This window comes from Mastomys coucha, unplaced genomic scaffold, assembly GCF_008632895.1.
Source record: "Mastomys coucha isolate ucsf_1 unplaced genomic scaffold, UCSF_Mcou_1 pScaffold22, whole genome shotgun sequence".
Lineage (NCBI taxonomy): Eukaryota > Metazoa > Chordata > Mammalia > Rodentia > Muridae > Mastomys > Mastomys coucha.
In genome coordinates, this window is record NW_022196905.1 from 226,942,800 (window position 1) to 226,963,189 (window position 20,390).

The 20,390-nt window shown below is 52.0% G+C and overlaps 1 protein-coding gene across 1 annotated transcript in view; it reads left to right on the forward strand.

Moving 5' to 3' along the window:
- The window catches only part of Nkd1 (NKD inhibitor of WNT signaling pathway 1), a 74,624-nt gene that overhangs the window by 47,266 nt on the left and 6,968 nt on the right, over positions 1 to 20,390 (forward strand). Inside the window, exons 4-6 of the mRNA XM_031340781.1 lie at positions 6,879 to 6,945; positions 15,986 to 16,092; positions 17,958 to 18,053. Coding sequence (XP_031196641.1) covers positions 6,879 to 6,945; positions 15,986 to 16,092; positions 17,958 to 18,053 — 270 coding nt within the window. The remainder of the gene's footprint in view (positions 1 to 6,878; positions 6,946 to 15,985; positions 16,093 to 17,957; positions 18,054 to 20,390) is intronic.

The window sequence follows — 20,390 nt, forward strand, 5'->3', positions numbered from 1 at the left end:
AAGAAGAAGAAGAAGAAGAAGAAGAAGAAGAAGAAGAAGAAGAAGAAGAAGAAGAAGAAGAGAGGAAAAGAGGAGAATGAGAATATTTAACATACTTAGAGAAGTTTGAGTATTAGCCAGCTGCACATCTGTAATCCCAGTTACTCAATAGCCAAGACAGGAGGAATGCCAGTTTAAGGCTAGCCTAGCAATTGAAACTCTATCTCAAAATAAAAAATGTGAATATAAAAAGAAGGCTGGGAAGCTCAGTGGTTGGAATTCCTAGCACGTAGAAACCGTGGGTTCTATCCCTTAGTACTCCATTGAGGAGCAGGGAGGAGGAGAAGAGGACAAGTATCAAGTAGCTTAGGTAGGGACTGTCTTGAAGGAAGCTGTGGTAATGGTGGCATATAGAGGCCATACAAATGTCCACTGCTTTTAGAGTGACAGCCTAGGCGGTATACTTAGCTAATCTGTGGCTGGCTGATGCCAGAAATTGGCAAGGCCACCATTTCTGAGGATCATTTGTGACCAGTGGGGTCCTCCTAGATGTCTGATGTCCATCTCCTTAGCAGCAGACTAGGTGTTCTGGCTGCATGCTTAGCTGTGGGGGGCCAGCTGGGGGCGCCGCACGGAGCACTCTGATTACATTCTAGGCAGATAAAAATAGGAGCAAGAGGAGGAATTTTAATCACCACTCCGTGTCTTTGGAGCCACAGAGGCTGTTCCTTGTGAACCTAGGCAGAAAGCCAGCCTGCCAGTGCCTGAGAGCTGCCTCTCTCTGAGCAGCACAGCTGAACCAGCTGGGGAAGCCAGAGGGGCTATGGGCAAGGGTGGCATAGCCTCTCATAGCTCCTGAGCATGGCAGGGATCTTGCATTCCTGTTGTAGTAGGCTGTGACTTGGTCTTGCCTGGTCTGTGAGTGTCAGGATTTTTACAGCCAGGAAGAGTTTAGCCTGACATGTTGTTGCAAGTAAAGAGGTTAATGAGTTGGGAATTGTCACCATCCTAGGTTGCAATGTGTAAAAATGGACAGGGACAGTGTTCCCAGAGCCAGAGTCCACCCAAAACACATTTATCACATTAGTCCAGCACCTAACAAATGTGTCCAACCCCAGCCCATGGCTCACAAATTGTCCACATCCCAGGGAGCTATGTTTGCAGCTTAACACGAAATTGTAAACTTACTTGAAACAACCACAGAAGTGTTTTTTGTTAACATTATGTGGAAATAGTCAAAGGTTGGACACATATAAAATGAATTTCAGGTACAGTTCCAGAACAATGCCACCCAGGTCCTCTCACGCAGAGCCTGCTTTCAAAGATGGTGGTCCATAGCCTTTTCTCCACTGGCCTCTCCCTGACTTCCCTTTGGGCAGAAATGGCAGACTTTAGGAGCTGAAGCTGAGACAAGATGCAGCCAGGGAAGCAGGTGTCTTTGTTAGCTCCCAAGAGACCCAAGAGCCACTGCTGGTGACCTGAGGCCGGTAGACTGCTGGAGGAGCTGAGGGATCTTGTATACTTGAGGAGAGATGCTGCCCGGCTTTGGAAGCAGCTACCCGTGCTTCTGGGAGCCTTGCCTATCTCCTCCTCAGCCCTTGGATGGTGACTGGCTTTGTCTCCTGGGCCTGAATGTCGCTCATTGTTAGCCTGAGCGGGCAGCTCCCAGCACCTATGGCCTATGGTGCTCATAAGAGGACTCTGAGGGTAGAGAAGCCTGAGAAGCTGAGAAGTTAGAAAGTAGAGGGCCACATTGTGAACAGCCTTGGTGTTCCCATCTCCGTAGGATGTGCCATGGAAAAGCAACCAGCTGCTGGTGATGCTGGGGGCTGGATCCCCCAGATTTCCTGGAACTAGGAGACCCTAGACTTATCTGGGCCCAGAAGACCCCAGCCTTCTCTGCTACCTTCTCTGCCCGGTTCAACCCTTCTCTCCATCTGCCTGAGCTCCGGACCCCTCTTGTGTGAAGTGAATGATCATCCAAGGGCTTGTTAAGTCAGGATTTCATTACCTGGGTGACATGTGGATGTGCAGCTGACTCTCTGTTTCTGTGGGTTCCACACCCACCCATCCATCCCACAGAAGATACCCATGGAACAAAAACCTTTGTATTGAACAAGGACAGACTCTTTTCTTGGCTGTTATTCTCTAAACAGAGCAGTATGACAGCTGCTTCCACAGCTGCACTTGTCGGAATCACGAGTCATCTAGAGATGGCTTAATGACTCCGAGGGAGGGGTCTAGGCTCTGGATAAGTATCATGCTGTCTTATCTAAGGGGTTTCAGAGTCCTAGGATTTGGGTGTATTTGGAATCGGCCCCCATGGAGCCCAGGGGACCACTATCCTCATCCTTGAGTACTAGAAAGATGCTGATAATGCTGGGGTTTTGACTGTGGCTCTGTCTCCTTCCCCTTCCAGTGAGTGACCAGGGCATCTCTTCCGTCTACTCCTGGCCTGTTGGGTGCCTCGTGGCCCCTTATGCAGCCACTTTTCCTAGGTTCACTGTTGTGGCATTGGCTCCCCAGCATGTGCTCCCTCAGTCCTACCAGCGGATGGACTCTGTGTGGCAGACAGAGGAGTCTGCTGCCTCACTATGGAGAATCATACCATAGCTTTTGATGGCCTTTGGGGGATATCTTAGCCCTAGACACTGCTGAACTTGGATGGGCTCTCAGAGGGGGTGGGGTTGCTGGGCACCAGTGGATTGGTTACCAGGATGAACATTTGAGAGCACCTGCGTGGGGAGACTGTGTCAGAAGAATGGGAGAAACTGACATTTAGGCTCTTGACAAGATGTCACATTATCTTATAACAGATGCCACCAAATGCTTGGACATTTTGACCCCACCTTTTCCCTGGTTCCTCTTTGACATAAAAATTTACTTTTCACAGAGGAAGAAAATAGAGGCAGACAAGTGCAGTGACGATTTTATTGCCACTAAGCTGAGGAGAGGGACTAGAGCCCGAGCTGGGCCTGCCTGGGCATTGGAGCATGGACTGGCTTGGTCCCATTGCTGACATCAGAAGGTGGAGCTTGCTAGGAGTGGGGCTGGGCTGAGCCTGCAGAGTTCATGGAAGAAGGCGTTTGCCATGCGCTCATTTTAGGGGCTAACTGGGACAGGCTGCTTGGATCTAAGAGTTCCGGGGTGGCCTGGGCTGTACCCCCTCTTCCTGGAATGTCTCGGTCCTGTGCATTCTTGAAGTCTATAGGGTACCGTGTTCTGTGGGCACCAAGAGTTTGCTTGGAAAGTGCATCCACATCTGTTACCTCTTAGGGAACAGAAAGATTGACAGAGACCTGCTGGGGCCTTGCGTGGGGGAGATGGAGTTCAGGAGTATGAGGTCCCAGTGACAAAGAGGAAAATCCCTAGCCCGCGCCAACGCTCCCCAAGGCCCCACTTTGATGTGGTTTTCCATCCCCGAGGCCTTATAAGGCAGTGTGCCTGTGCTGCTTAGCTCAGGGCTGGGCCGGCTGCACACCAGTGACTGGAGAAGTTGCTCTTCCTGGGGCCCAGTGAGGGGTAGAGGCTGGGCTCCCAGGGGCAGCAGAGGGGCAGCGCTGGAACTTTAGAGGCACATGTAGGCCACATGTCCTGACAGACTACCAAATCAGGCCTCTGGTCTTAGATTTTGGAGTAACTCTGAAGGCCACAGTCCTGGAAGCCAGGGGAGAGGGACCTAGGTTCTGGATCCCAGGAATTAGATAGTTCTCTATCTAGGCGCCATCTGCAAGTCTCTTAAGGAGGTGGTAAAGGTCGGACTCTCTAGTATGTAAGAACTGTAGCATTGGCAAGTCACAGGACTGCTCTGACTTAGTTTTCTCATCGACAAAGTGGGTATATAATAGCAGCATACCACACAGTGGTTGTCATGGGAGGGCAGCTCGGATGGGTTAGTTCCAGTATTTCAGGCATTTGCCCATAGCTGTTTGATGGTGAGCACAGAGAACACAATGAGCAATGACTGCTGATTGATCTTCCAGCACAGAGGCGGAACACTTCCTTGCTCCCCAGAGTCGCCCTGAGACAGTGTGCTGTGGGCCCTGCCTGTGAAGGGCAAGCCAAGGCACCTTAGGAGGCAGAGCTGAGCCTCTGAGGTTTAGCTTGTGCAGTGAGCTCTGTTTGGCACCGTTCAGGCTCTCCTGATGGTACTTCCGTGCCCTCTGCTGCAGCCCCCATGGGGCTTGTTACAGCAGTGAGTCAGAGGGCACAGTTCCTGCAGGAACCATGCTCCTGCTTCAGGTCTGTGGCTGTGTGGACTGGGCTTTTGGCCAGGCTGGAGCCTGGACCAAGCCCATACCACAGAGAGCAAGGAGCTGTGCTGTTCTGAGTCCACTGGGTAGATTGGAGCACTTGGCCTCTAACCCAGAGCTGTTGGCCAGGTCCTGATTCATGCAGTTATCTGTTTGTCTGTTTGTTTGTTTGTTTTGAGATAAGATTTAGCCCAGGCTGGTCTCAGACTTACAGTAGAGAGGGCTCCGTTCTGCTCCTCTCTCCTCGCCATCCAATCCTTCCCTTTTGCAGTGCTGTGACTGAGATCCTGGGCCTTGCACACACTGGACCCGTTGCACAAGTGCTACACTCATGGCAGCTGCCATCAGGTCGGCTGCTGTCAGCATCCTTGTTTGCAGTCCCATCGCCACATGATGACGGTGCTCACACATGTACTGTGATATTTGCAGATCATTCATTTCTTGAGAGACGGGCAGTGTGGGACTGTTGGGATGGCCAGAGGAGGTTATTTAACACACGTCCCCGCTGCCTGCTGTGCGGGGAGTGTCCAGTGTTAGATGTCTTACTTACTATAGTGTGGTTTATACTGGGGGCCATTGTACAGATAAGTCTACCAGAGATAAGTCCAAATGCTAGGAGAGGCCAGAAGCCAGGGCATAACCCTGGGTTGGTTCACTATGCCAAACTTCCCTGGGTCTAGAGACCATGAATACTCTATACTAAGACTGTGGAGTGAGCCAGGGAATCACCACAGCGTGTTAAGGAGCATATACTTTGTGTCCTCACAAAGCTGGGTTTGCTGGATCTGTCATTCACGGTCATGCTGGTGGGTGTGCGGCATCAGCGCATGGCTTCCTTAGCTTCTCTGTTGGGGTGATATGACAGTGACACCAGTAGAAAAGTCACAGGACCTCAAAGGCTCATCATTGTCAGCATCTTGACTATGGTGCTATCTGGGCTTCTGAGGTCAGCGCTCAGCCCACTCTCTCCTAGAGGGCCCAGCATGTAGGGCCTTTGTCCCCTTAAAGCCTGCCGCCTGCTCCCATCACAAGTACTGCCTGCCAGCAGTTTGGGACTGAAGAGATGGCAGCGGTCTCTGTGGCATGAAAGTTGGACTCTAATTGGCTGCTGGGGCGTCCCTGCCATCTGATGATGCCACCTGCGTGTGTCCCTTTCCTGTCACTGTCTACAGATTCCCTGTCAACGCTGGCCCTGTTAACACAAACAGCCAGGTTACAAGCCTGGGAAATGTTCAGTGATTATGATAATTGGCGAGAAGGGGTGTGAAGAAAGTCACCCGGGTTTTAGTAAATGGGACACCAGGGGAGGCACAGCCGTGCTTCAGCCACCTTGAAGAAGGACTGCAGTGCCTAGAATGGTCTAAAGAACTACATGCGAACACAGAGCTGTCTGTCTCTAAAATGAAAGTTGAGGCTGTGAAACCACCCTGTGGCTCTAACCATTGAGAAACCCACTCTATGCAGCATCCCTTTCTGTGCCTTGTCACAACGAGCCTGCATGCTCTTAAAGCATCTGAAGTGCAGAGTTCGGGTGGTTTGTATTCTGTGAAAGCTTTGCCAAAGCAAAGGTTTTTGTTGTCACAATGAGGCTCTGGTAGTAGCAGCTGCTGTGTTTGGGCTTTTTAGCCCTTACCATTTCCTGGGATTTAGACGCATTGTCACACCAACCACATTAGGAAATAGAATATGGCGTGCCCATCCCTGAGCTCTTCATTTTCCCAAAGAGGGATATTATTGTCCTAACGTTGGCAGTGTGGTCCTTGGGATGTGAGCCCCATACTGCAGTATACAGCAATGGAGATTCATGTGTTGCTGACTGTACTGAAGGCCCTGGGAAGTCTTACGTTAAAGGTCGTCTTTAACTTTATCTAAATAATCAGGTTTGAAAACTCTTGGCTGAGTACCAAAAAAATAGCCATTGTGTAAGCTACAGTCTAATCCCTTCTGTATCTCTAGCCTGCTGGGGTGAGTCAGGGTAGCTGGAGCATCAGTCCCTGGACGTCTCAGACCTTTCCTAGCCTATAGGACAGCACCATTCCCTTTGCCAATATGACAGGATCTGAATGGCAGCTTGACAAGGCTGCTAGGAAGGACCCTTGCCGTGTTGGATCCCACATCACCAGCTCATCGAGGGGACAGACAAGGCATGTGCCAAGATCAGATTAATGTCTGGGAAGATGGGGTATGGACAAGATACGGAAGCCCTAGTGAAGAGCACTGGGGTCACAGCATGTAGGCCCATGTAGGCCCAAGCCAGGGCCTTGGCTGTTTGGCCTTGAGGGTAATAGGGATCTATCAGAGAAGAGAGTGCAGAAGGTCCCACCTTGTTGAAGGAAGAACGTAGACTGAGGTCTCTCTTTGAAGCCTTGCTGAGTCTGCGGCTGTGAAGTTGGCTAGACGGGAGGGACAAGGGACAGTGATCTTACCTGGCATTCCAATGGTGGTATGGACTTGGCCTCTAGAAGATGTAATTCCTGGGCAGTTTTCCCAGGGTGCTGTGCACTGAGAAGCCACTTGCAGTATCATATGACTAGGTCCCATCTCATCTGCTTGGTCCCATGTCCTCACTGCCACCTGTCCAGTCTAGCCAGGTAGATTCCTACTGGGCCCCTACTGTCTTGTAACCTGCTATTCTGTCTTCCCCAGGAACTCGTGGGGGATACTTCCAGAGAGGCTCTCGGTGAGGAGGACGAGGACGACTTCCCCTTAGAAGGTATGTGGGTTTCAGTAGCTCTGCCTATGGCACTAGGGTCGGGGAAAAGGCCCGTAGAGCCTGGAAGGTATAGACAGGGGATGCAAAAACCCTTCTCAGCACTCAGGGTCACATCCACACCCTGTGCTCAGGGGCTATCAGACTGCAAGCAGGCCATCACAGGGCTAACCCCCTGTGGTGAGGTCAGTGAGTGAGTGAGTGTCCGCCACTGGCCTCTGCCCTCTCTCCTCTGGCCCCTTATGCAAGAATCCTCCTTTGTCCAGCAGAAACACCATGCTGTAGAGTGAGGGACAGTGGCATGGACCCAACCTCTCACCTGCTGGTTTGTTTCGGGCAGTGCCTGTGCCCTCATCCATAGATGCCTTGCAGCTGCCCACATGGCTCAGCTGACTTCCCATGACTATGGCCAGCAATAGAGAGGGCTTCATCTGCCCGTTCCTCACAGTGGGAGGGGAACCTGGCCAACGTCGAGCAGCCCAGGAGAGCAAGGGCCCTGTCTGTTCTTTCAGACCCTTGGAAGGATTCTGAACCCAGTGCCCACCCAGGGCTCTTCTGCTATTCCTGGTGCCATGGCCCAAGCCCACCCATAATAGGGCACGGTTATGGCTGTTCATGACAGGCTGCCAAGGGCAGATGCCTCTGAGCCTGGGCCATACACCTGCTGGACCTAGGCTGCGGCATCCCTCTATGCTCCTGGCCAGGGGAGAAAACTGGTTCCTCAATGTCATCTTTGTCTTTCTGTTGGCCAAGTTCATTGCCTCTTGGCTGCTAGAGAGCTGTTTAAGGGAGGGAAGGGGCCTTGAGAGGCGTGAAGATGAAAAGGAGTCTCTGGCCATCCCAGGAGAGGAGGGCTTTGGCTCCTGGGTTGTTCTGTAAAGCTGCCCCTAATCCTGAGTCTTAGCCGCCTTAACTGGCCAGCTGGGAGCGAAGCAGGAGATTAAGGCTGGCTTGGTGTGCAGGGCTGTGAGCTCCTTTTGAACTTGGGAAAGAACAAAGTAAACATCAGAGGTTCCAAGCTGACCGCAGGCCTGTGTGGCAGGGTGTGGAAAGGAGAGAGACCCTCCTTCTGGGGATCCAGCAGCAGCTAAGGACGGGAGGGCCAGCTCCTTACTCAACTTATGAAGCTTGTGCCCTGAGTGCAAGTCAGTACTGGCATGGTGGGCAGGCCCATGATGCATCCAAGGGAGTCCTTCATGGGCTCCCCTGACTTAGGATGACTGTCCCCTCTCCCCAGGGTACCCCTTCCCACCTCAGCCTCCTGGCTTACTTCTGTCTCAGGGACTCCAAGCAGTGTTTCTACCAACCCCAGTGCCCACTTGGTATCTGCTGCAGAAACCTAGTTTTGCAGAGCCTGGCAGGCCACTGTCCCACCTAGTGAGGCTGTCAAGGCTACCAAAGTCTATGACCCCTCACATTGGGCCAGGCCCCCTCCAGGCCTTCCAAACAGAACCCACAGGAGCTTGGTATCTGACTAAAGAGAAAGAGAAGCGTGAGTAAAAGGAAGCAACTCTGGGTGTGGAGCATTTGGTTGGGGGTGCCAGCAACAGTGTCAAGAGGCCAGATCCCCTCTCCCCCTGGAGCTCCCAGGGACTGGACTACCAACCAAAGAATACACATGAAGCGACCCATGGTGCTGGCCATATATTTGGCAGAGGATGTCCTTGTTGGACATCAATGAGAGGAGAGGCCCTTGGGCCTGAGGGTGTTCGATTCCCCAGTATAGGGGAATGCCAGGGTGGGAGAATGGGAGTGGGGGGAGGAACACCCTCATAGAGGCAGGGGGAAGGGGGATGGATAAGAGGCTTCTGAAGGAGAGACATGGAAAGGGGAAAATATTTGAAATGTAAATAAAGAAAATATCCAATCAAAGAAAGAAAGAAGGAAAGAAAAGAAAACCTTCTGGCCAAGAGAGGTGGTCAAGCCACCTAGCTGTTGGGGACTGGAGTTAAAGGATACTGGAATGGATCAGGAGGGTAAGTACCTCTCAAGAAATGGCTTCAAGCAGTTCCACTCACTCCTCTAGGACAGGTCCACTGGCAAGGCTAGCTGGCAGTGCCTAAAGTCTGAGGAGGCCTCTGGGGAGCAGCAGGCAGCTGCCCTGGCTCCTCTCCCTGCTTGAGCTCAGCAGTCACACCTCAGTCCCCAGCACCTCTAAGCCATTTCCGATGAGTGAACTTAACTTGATGTCTTCTGGTGTCCTGTCCATTGATGTGTTGCATAAACAGTGAAGATTATAGCTCTGCTGTGCCAGGGAGGTTTAGCTGTATCTCCAGTGCCCAGGTTGGAAAGCTACTCTCCTTCATGGCCTTTCACATGAGGAAGGATGGGGCAGAATGGATGGACCATAGTGGGCTCTTAGCGCTCTCTCTTTGTCCAGGGTCCCTGCCTTTACTCCTGATATCCCTCGCTTCTCTTCAGGCCCCAGAGCGTGAGGACCAGACACTATTTGTAGACAGTTGCCTCCTTTCCCTGTTTCCCCTTTGCCTCTTCCCTCTCAGTCACAAGTGTCCCTAAAGCAGAATCCTGGGATGTGAGCCCAGTAATGGCATGTGGGAGGGCAGTGTGCACATTTGGAGGCGAGCCGGGGAATGCTTGGGGGCTCTGGTGGCCAGATCACCGTGGCTGGGGGTGGTAGTGGTTCCCTGAAAAGCAGAGGCTCACAGCAGACGCTCCTTAATCCAGGACTCTGGGCTCTTCCTGATGTTCAACCAAACTTGTTTGAACTTGAGGCTCTTGAAATTGAAAATTCCCGGATAGGATTGCCTAAAAAGGTCTGGCTAGACCTAGGAACGTAGCTGGCCACACTGTACAAGCAGATGTATACACACACACTCTCTCTCTCTCTCTCTCTCTCTCTCTTTCTCTCTCTCTCTCTGTCACACACACACACACACACACACACACACTCCCTCACCCTCTCCATCTCTTTCTGTCCTCTGTGCCTGAAAAAGTCTGAGATAGGTTTTTGGGGAGCATCAGGAACATCTACCCAGGAATGGGTACATTAGTGACACCCCTGGCTTCTTTCCTGTCTGGAGGATCACTTGGCTCAACTTCCCTCTCATCTAAATTTGAGCAGTGACACAAAACTCCACCCCTAAGCTCTCCATCCTTTGTATGCGGAATGTGCGGTGCTGTCTCAAGCAAGGCATGGCTTCTGGGTTATGGGATTCTGTGCAGAAATTCTACTCTCACTTTTATAACCAGAAACCCTCCAGACTTGGGAGATCTGACTATAGTGTAATGGTGGGGATAGGGAGAGACTATGAAAAATACATCTTTTTTTCCTTTTCTTTCTTTTTTTTAAATACAGAGTCTTAGTACCGTAGCTTGGTGAGGTTGGGGTGGAGGGCTCAAATTCACTGTCCTGCCATAGCCTCCCAAGTGCTGGCATGACACGAGTGCCACCTTGCCCATCTTTCCATTCTGCTTCTTAAGCTTCATTCCCAATGTTGTGAAAGGCAAATGGTGACGCTAGTACACTGTGTTAGTAAGGACTTAATGAGACAACATGTGTAACTGCCAACTTGACCAGCAGTGCCAGGCTGGCACATCTGTGCATCTCTGGAGCCTTTTCCCTCCTGAGGCCTGTGCCAATCATGCAAGAAACCATTTGGCCTGGAATGCACACACGATCTTTCTCCTCGAGGCCGCAGATTTACCCTCCTAATTATTTTTGGCATAGGCTAATATTAAAATCCATCTGCATTCCCCCTGACAGCTGCTAGCTGGAGGCTTGGAGGCCCAGAAACATCCTGGCAAGCCACCCTCAGACCAGAATATTTGTCACAGATATCTTTGTGTGGACAGTTGCAGGGGATCAGGAGCATGTTAGGGTGTGTGTCCAAACTTCAGCATGGAAACCCCAGCTTGTACCCAGTCTTCTATTGTGTCTGCTTAGAAACTTGCTGGCTATCCAGGTAGAAAAGACATGTGTCACACACCTGATGGTCATTTCTGCACTTTGCCAGGATCTTTACTGCCTTGGTCATAACCTGGTTTCCAACTTCTTGCTTTTATCCAAACTTGCTGTTAACTAGGCTCTTGTGGGTTGTGTTAAAATAAGCTAGCATTGACCGCTGTCACCTGAGTTTGAATTTTTGCCCTGTATTTCAACCATTTCCTTCTACACTAGGTCTGCAAGTTGCTCAAACCAGGATTGGCAGCATCTGTCTGTCTTAGCTTACCTATACCTGTGTGTAGGACATGGCACAGCTGGGTTCATGCTTATGAAAACCCTCCTCTGTTGAGATGAATAGATGTGCCAGTCCCCATGGGCAGTGCAGGGGCGGCAGCTAGCAGGGACCAGCCTCCAGAAAGTTAAAGTTCTGTTTGTGCAGATATGGAGCCTGCTGTGAGGTCATCAAAGGGCCCCATCTGGGACTGTACGGGATGAGTTGCCAGACTGAATGGAGTTAGCCCTGCCAGCTTCAGATGCATTTGTACTAATTAAGAGACATAGTTCAGTACTCCTCCTTCCACACCTGCCTGTCATCCGAGTGAGAAATGTCAGAAGTAAGATGCTACATATATCTCTGGTGCCACATGCACGACACTTCAGGAAAGGAACAGTGTGCTTCTTGAAGCCTCTCTCCCAGCAACTTCGGATGACCCCAAGTAACCCTAGCCATAGGGCAAGAGCTCTAGGTGAGCATGTGCCCATGCAGCTTAGGACAGAGCTGCTGTACAAGGAGGGCCCACTTGGCTTCTAAGCCTTCTTCTCCCCCTGCTGTTTGGGTGGCGCCAGCTGTCAGTGCTCAGGCTGGGTGGGCTGTGCCAGGCTGCTCTCTAGGTCACTGCTGTTTGCCAGGGTAAACAGTCCCCAGAAAGTGATGGGGACCTCTCCCAGCATGTGATCCCAGAGGGCACTCCTATTGGCTCTGGGGATGGCTTGGCAGTCCAGGTTCTAATCACAGCTGCCCCTTTCCCTGGTTCCCAAGTCTCTTCCCTTTCTCTTCCTCCTCCTCCTCTTCTTCCTCCTCCTTCCCTTTTTTAAACTGGGGGAGGGGAGAGGGAAAGAGGCTGTCTTTGATCTCAGCGGAGGAAAGAAGTCTGTTCTGTTCAGGCTTTTGGCTAACACAACAAACAGTGTTTAAAATTTAACTTTGCTTAATTAATTAGTAATTCTGTTTAATGCTGTCTGATCTCCCTCCAAAAGGTATTTTGAAGCTTGAGAAGGGAACTTCAAAGGGAGCCGGGTGAAGATGGTCAAGTAATGCATTTAATCTGGCAGTGGCTGGGGGGTGGAGTGCAGCCAGGCAGGAGCTGATGCTTAGAGAGACTCTTCTGCTAAATCAGCCAGCCCGCTCCACTGGCCATGGCCTCAGTGTGAGACGGACAGAGAGAGAGCAGCTTCCAAAGAGAAGGAGCTCCGCAACAGAGCCCCTCACCATCTGCTTGGCTAAGAAAGTAGAAATGACATTTTCTCCCTTCCATGGCCACTATACATGGCTGAGCAGGTTGGGTACTGCATAGGGTTTCCAGTTAGCGGAACAGTAAGTTGCAGGTAACTTCCGGGCTGTGCCCTATCGAGCAAGCATAATACCTGCAAAGGAGTGGAGGGCTGCCTTCACCTGAGCAGAACACGAAGGGCCAGATGGTTCCTAGCTGTGATGATCTGATACAGCTCTCCTGTGTGCAGCAGAAGGAGCCAGGGACTAGTACGTGTGACATGTCTCATTAAACTTCACTTGGAAAGCCAGGCTGCAGGCCTAGTGGCTCGCAAGGCACATTTGGCATCCCGTTCTTTATCACCCAAACACGCTTCTTAGGCATTGAGACATCTCACTGCACTCCTTTTTCTCCCTTTTCTGTGCTTCCCTTTCTCTCGTCACCCTGGCAATGGGCCATGCTGTGGTTCTCCCTGGCAGCTGAAGTATGCTCGGAGTGCCTTTGAAAGATGTCTCAGACCAGCAGCTGGTTAAGCAGGGACAAGAAGCAGAGTGAAGACTTGGCCACCAGAGTTCTGCTTGGCAGCATGGTGTCCTTCTGATCCCTGGGTATATTACTTGGGTGGCCTGCAGTGAGCAGCATTTGCTGCCTGGCCCTGATGCCAAGGGCCATAGCCAGGTGGAGATGCTCTGCTCAGCTGCCAGGCTACAATACGGTTTGCCTTAGTTTCATTTGGAGAGGTCATGTGCAAATCCCACGCTGCCTGCCAGAATCCTACCTAGCCCTTGCCTCTGACCCTGCGCCTTACATGGCTTTCTGTGGGTTCTCTGCCACCTCTTCTTGCATTTGGTCAGGAGACAGTAGGAGTGAAGGGTCTTCTTTAGTAAGGCACAGGGTATCAAGGAGTCTGCCCCTGGACTAGACTCCAGAGGCAAGGGCTAGGTAGGATTCTGGAAGTGGTCTTCCAGGCCTACTTCCAGGCTGGAATGCTCTGAATATTCACTAACATGGCCACCCAGGGGTGTCCTGGAGGCTCATTGAGCTAGGATATCGTGACTGATGGACCAGCTGGGGAAGAGAGGGCAGACTAAGCCACTCAGTTCTCTAGAGAGGATAGAAGGGGGTGCTTTCCACCTCAGGTGAGGAGGAAGGAAGGGGTGGGGGGCGGGGCCTCCGAAGGAAGACAGGCTCTCCAGCATGGCAGCAAGAGTGCTCCAGAGGAGAAAACAGAACAGCGGTTCCTTGTCTTTGGGCTTATCAAGTGGAACATGAAAGGCAGCATTGAACCTGGAGGTGCTTGTCTGATAACTTCCCTTTGAACTCGAAGTTGGTTTCGATAAGCCTGGCCAGCTCACATCAGCAGGACCTCTGCAGAGCCAGGCAGTGGCTTTGAAGATGGAACTAGGCTTTGTTTTGCTTTCTGCTTCCTCTTCTCTCTCTGGGAGGGGGAGGGGAGGAATCTGCAGGCTGTGATGTCTCTACAGTTCCTACAGAGGGGGAGATAGGGGCAAGGGAGATTGTTCACACTGGGGCCACCGGCTGGGACTAGGGGACAGCCAGCACTTATTGAGCACTTGCTGAGTACTCACCATAGGATCTGACCAGCAGTCTTCTCACAGCTCTCTCCTGGAACTTACTTGAGGATGCTGTCTACTGAGAACCAATCTCCCTGTGAGGGAGATACCGGCTCTCCTCCACTGTACAGACTCTTAAAGCTGCCTGGGTTGGAAAAGTAGGAGTACCAAGTGCCACTCTCTCCCATGATGCTCCTGTGCAGTCCAGCTATGTCTGCTGGACATGCTGGTGACAACTCAAGCCAGGGCCTCAGCAGAGCTCTCCCGGCTCAAGGAGTAGCAGGAGGACCACCTTTCCCCAAGGCCTGAATGGCAAAGCCATACCTTGTGTCCTGTCTAAACTCCTGGTAGCATCTGTGGCCCAGTGGGCACTAAGTAGATTCAGTAGTAGGTTCTTGACTGCCTTTGAGTCCCTGGCCAGTCACCAGCCTGGCCTTCCTGGGTTCACAGTCTTCTGGAGGAGGGTGTCTGACCAATAGGATCAGAGTGGGACAGTTTGGAATGGAATATAGAGTACTTGGGGGTAGTGGCCTGCCCAATCCCAGGAGCCTTCTGAGGAGATGGCCCTCCTGGTTTTGTGCTCCTTTGACTTTCCTTTGCAATAACAGACCATTCCACAGTCAGCGCTCTTGATGATATTAGGGAGCTGTGGCCTCTCTGGCAGTGTGTGCTGGAGGCCCTTGTGGGTACTGGCTGTGCTGAGACAGGAAGAGAGAAGAAAGGGGAATGAACCACTGCCCCGGGTTCATTTGTAGCTGCTGAAGTCTCTGGGAGCCTGGAGTATTCCTATGCCTTGTTTTTTCCATCTCGAAAATGGAGCTAATAATACTAACTCTTTCAAAAGGTCTCAGTGAAGACACAGTTCATAAATAGCCAGTGCTGAGGGCTATGGGGCCCAGTACTATACGAGCCCGTTGTTGCCTGTGCTGTGAGCACTGGCTCCAGGGTACCATATGGGCTGCTCAGATAACTGCTAGGAAGAGAGTTCTGACCTGGAGAATATGAGTAAGAAAAACGGTGTGCCCTTCCCCCACTAAACCCCTCACCTCCCAGCCATTGATTGGTCTTGGGTACTTATCATAACACTGGGATATGTGGGTTGAGTGAGGTGGGAACAGAGCCCCACTGTCCCAGCTGTGCCTCATTTCACCAGAATCCTGACATCCCAAGAAAGTTCAGTTAGCCTCTCAGTGTGGTCGAGCCATCTCAGGTCTCCTCACAATCCTCCAGGCATCCCAGCCTCTTAGGTCAGGGGCCCTACTCCATTTGTAGAACAACAGAGTCACTGTACGGGGCAGTTGAGGAGGGAAGAAAAGTACAGTGGAGCTTCTTTGTGTCACACAGAAAGGGTCAAAGGATCCCTCTGGGACATTCTGTTACATGGTGGAACTCATCGCCTGGGTTCTGAGCCTAGGATGATGGGTCTACCAGGCTGACCCCCTTTAGACAGGAAAAACGACACCAGTAGGCCATTCCTACTTCATATTCCTACCCTGCTCCTGAAAGGCAGGCATGCAGAAGACCATGTCCTTTGGCAGAGGGGAGAACTTCAGGTGATCAGAGGCCAAGGTCAAGGGTCAGGGTGAGTGCAATCCCTGAAGAGGCCAATGTCCTTCAGCATGTGCACAGAAACCCATCCTCACACTCTTTATTCAGTCCTCCCTCTGCTCTACCCACTAAGCGCATCCGCATCTCTGAGGGTGCCACAGTGTCAGTATAGTAGGTAGTGAATACAGAAGGCTGTGGTCACTGGGCTCCCAAATCCTTCTCTGTGTGCTCCATCCTGCCAAGTAGCTGGTTGTCTCTACAGGGTACCAAATCTGCCTCTAGGCTGGGTACAGCCTGTAAAGCTAGGGCCGAGTAGGAGTCTGAGAGGCTACAGAGAAACCTGAGTAACTGGTGTGACTGCACCTCAAAGGCTTTCTCCAGGACGGCCTATGGCATCACCAGGCCAAAGGATGGAAGGGTGTGGAGCACAGCCAGTAGGCAGGCAGGAGGGGCCAGCATGCTGGTCTGAGGACACAGCACAGCTACCTGATCCCGGCTTGCTCATCTCTCCCTGTGCCTCCCCGCAGTGGCCCTACCGCCTGAGAAGATCGACAGCCTAGGCAGTGGAGATGAGAAGAGAATGGAGAAACTGAGCGAATCTGGCCAGGCCTCCAAGAAGCAGCTCAAGTTTGAAGTGAGTGTCCTTCTGAGGTCTGTGACTTTACGGCAGTTTTCAAGAAGAGGGAAACTGAGGCCCATCTAAATGGGAGGAGCTCTCACCTCTTATGTGGTTAATTGCTTCTGGGGGAGATCCTTCCTGCTGCTCCTGAGCCATGACGCGTCAGCTGTGGCTTCCCCACGAGTGGTGGCCAGTACACATCACCAGGACCCTATGACAAGGCATGAGTGCACATGGGGAGATAGGATTCTGGTCCTTGGGCTTGCCGCCCTCTTATGGGATCTTCAGATTCCTCATGGCTTCCCTTTCACCCCCAGAGGCTGACCTGGGACATATGAGAGGGTCTCCTATGGAATGCAAAAAGCTAAGGCAGGAGCCCTGGGCAGGGCCCCAGTTCTATCTGGGCTTCCATTTCCAAACCACATGATCAACACAACGATGGGGCCCTCCCTGAGTGTATAGCTCATCCTCCTGCTCCTCTCAGACCCCAGCAGTGGGGCCCAGGCACCAGGCACAGGGTGAGGGCTCAGAGTGAGGTGGAGGATGCTGGCATCCCTCACCCTCACCCTCACCCTCACCCTCACCCTCACCCTCACCCTCACCCTCACCGTTTCACACCTTCCCTGTCCCTCCCTTTCTGAGACCACAGGGCACAGCTCTGCTATTGACACAAAGCTGTGAGTTCAGGCCAAGTCCTTTCACGTTTCAGCTTTCCCTGGACTGTGGGTATCTGCTGGGGGTTCTCAGACCATTTGGTCCTCCCATTCTACAGTATATAGTGGGCTGCCTTGCTTGCAATAGCTGGGGCTTCTTTCTTTCCCCAGTGCTAATGGAGCCCCGTTGCTTGCCAGGAGAACAGCAATAAAATGAGTATAGTTCCTGGTTCCTGCCCTTGAGCTTTGAGCAGTGTGGTCAAGGGCAGACAAATGACATAGTAGTCAACACAGTGTGTGATGCTTATGTGCAGGGGTGTGTGTGTGTGTGTGTGTGTGTGTGTGTGTGTGTGTGTGTGTGTGATCACATCAAATACTTCTCAGGAAGGGTGGGCACTTGGCAGGTGTCAGATCAGCTTGTCATAGATGGGGGAAGCCTGGCTTTGAACTCAGCATGGCCCACTTGAGAACTCGAGGGAACCAGCTTCCAGCTGCAGCAGCTGCAAGCAGGAACACCTTGTTTGCCATGCACACTCCAGTCAGCAGCTATTTCCCCTCATGGTGGTGAGGCATGTTTCTGTGAGCCAGAGCATGGGTGTCATTCCATTGTCCAGGTCACCTCTGGGTCTTTGATGCCTGGCCCTGTAGCACTGCCCTTGGCCGAGAAACAGGACACTTGAGATGGTAGTATGGAGACTGTCCCCGTAGCTTCAGGGGACCTGGGAACTCTGAGCTGATGAAGGACCATATGGCAAAGGACTTAACTATTCTGACAACTTTATTGGATAGAAGATAGATACGATCATTTTCTGTCACTTACATGAGAGGAGAATGAGGCATCAGAAACACATCCCAGGAGGAGGAGGAGTCCGGGCAGACTCTGGAGTTTCACCTCTTCATCCTGAGATCTTGCCTGGCATCCCAAGTCATTGGTCCTTGTTGCCTTCCGAAGCTTCTCAGCCTCGGTCGAAGCTTTCCTTGTGAGGCCAGTCTCCTGTCTGCATCCATGTGTCTCCTTTGTCTTTGAACACTGGAGATTACCGGTACCTTGGGACCTGTGCGCCCTGCCCAGGCCCTGGCCTCTTTCCCTGGCTGATCATGTTTTAATCACTGTCCTTCTCCCTTTGCCAGGGTCAGGGGATAGCCAGGGGTGCTCATGGCCTTACCATGTGGCCCACAGTGATGCTCTGGTTGATAGTTAAACAAGCCACATGTCTGTCTGTCCAGGAGCTGCAGTGTGATGTTTCTGTGGAGGAAGACAGCCGGCAAGAGTGGACCTTCACTCTGTATGACTTTGACAACAATGGCAAAGTCACCCGTGAGGTACGTGTGCTTCCTGCTAGGTGGCAGGCCCCAGGCACAGGGCTTGGACTTAGCCTGAGTCTGCTGGTCCCCTCATCCTGCCTGGTGGGGGCAGGGCTAGGGAAGGATTTGTGTTGAGAGGTTGCTGGGAGTTTCCTGGCATCTCACAAAGTATGAGACTGGAGTGGGGGGTACCCCTGTGGGGAGAGATGAGAGACGGTGTCAAAGTCCAAGGCCTTTCCAGAGAGGAACCCCGGGTTCCAACAGTCTTCCTTCTCTATGCAGTCCCTAAGCTCTAGCAGCCAACCTTGACTGCCTCAGTGAGCCCCCCAGGGCCACACAGAACAGGAGCAAGCAGTGATTGTGGCTGGTCCAGGCTCCTATCTCCATTCAGAGTCCTCCTACAACCTCTGCCAAGATCCTCTCACCCTCTCCATGCCTCTGCCTCTGCAAATTGAACACCAAGTGTGCGCCAGGCTGAGGGCTCAGGAGGGAGGAAAGAGTGTCAGTTCTCCACGTGTTGCTCTGACAACCGATGAGGCAGAAAACACCAGCAGGGCAGAAGTGAGCAGTGACATGGGAAGCAGCTTCTCAGAAGGACAGCCTATGCTAAGCTGACCTTAGCCAGGCAACATGTTGCCCTGGGGAGGGTGCCTGTGCTGCTGATCCCTAGTTAGTAACTGAAGGAGACTCTGCTGTGGCCCCTTTGCAGAATAGATATAGTGGGTCTTTAAGGCCCTGCAAGAAACCCAGATTCTATCCAGGTGCCAGGAAAGCCTAGCCAGGCCCAGGCTTCTCTCTGCCTCTCCAGGAGGCCTGCATTATGAAGTGAAGCCTGTTTGGCACCTGGGTGGAGATAGAAGAACAGGTGGGTGGGCTTTGTGTCCTCTTGCGGCCCAGCATGTGGGCCTGCCATTGACTCCAGAGGTACTAATGCTTGGCCTCCTTATCTCCTTATCCTATCCAGGTTGTGACAAGTATTAGTTTTTCCACACCATAGAGAGGAAGTCACCTTTAAGTGCTTGGAGGGAGATCTGGCTTACAAAGCATGCCTCTGTCCCAGGCTGTAACTTGAGGGACATGAGAAACTGGTGGGAAGAGGAGCCTGTGGTAGAATCGTACTTCACCCTGTTGTAGGTAACAACAAGAGCAATGCATTGGCTTGTGCATCTCTGAATTTCAGTTCTGGGAGGCTTACTTCAAGTGTGGCTGAATCTAGAGGCTCAGTAGGTGCAGGACCAGGCCTAAGACATGGATGTTCCCTCTCTGGTCTCTTCCTTCTGGGCAGACTCTTTATGGCATTGTCAGCTCTAGCTGGATCCCTCCCTCTCAGGATTCCCTCCCATTCAGAATTGCCATACACGGTCCAGAGCCAAATCTCACTGGCTTCCAGGCCTTGATGATGAGAGGAAGGAGCCACAGGGAAGGCAGGCTGTCCACGGGAGGTGGGTCCGTGTGGCCTGAAGTGAACTTTTGCATTGTGTTTTCTTTCTGAAGAGCTGAGATGTTGGTTGAATTGAGGACCCTGCCTGGTGGATCACCTCGTCTCTATCCACAAATGCCTTTTTAAACCCTCTGTACATACCCCTCCCTCTCTTCTTCGTAGTGTGAGTACACATACTTTGGTGTGCCCATGCAAACAGGTTCCTACCTTCTGCATCTGCTGCCTGGAGCCCATGTCTGGGCTAATCCTCCAGGTCTGAACTTGTGAACCTGGGCTCTCAATCACATAGGAAGCAGTTCGGTCACCTGTGTCAGTCAGCTTTTGGTCACTGTAGCAAATACTGAGCTACTCAATTTACCCAGAGAACAAACAGGCTTACTGCAGTTCATGATCAGTTGGCTCTGTTGTTCTGGGCCCATGTCAAGTCAACAGAGTCTGGCTGGTGTGCATGGCAAAGCAAAAGTGCTCACCTCGGAGCCTGGAAAGGAGGCTAGACAGAAGAGAAGACCAGGTCCCGCAATTTCCTCTGGGAACATGCCTCCAGTGACCTAAAGGCCCACCACAGGGGCCTTTAAAAGCGTATTCCCTAAAAGCTCTACCAGCTTCCAGTATGCCTCCCCAAGACCACATCTTTATTACGTCGGTTTGGAACCAAAGTGTAGCAGCCCCCATTTCTGTGTGCCAGACTCCGGTTTTTAAGATGGTGGCAAAGCTGCTTCTTCAGCTTCTGAGCCATACAACACTTGAAGAGTGTGGGCAGGGGCCCTCGATTTCCTTGTTTGTCACCATCATCTCCTGAAGAAGGAGCAGTTCTGAGAATGGGCGACATGGCTCTGCTGGGAGCCCTGGGACGGATAGGGAGAAAAGGAGTCCTGCTGATCTCACCAGGAGGAACCTGAGTGGGGGGGGGGGGG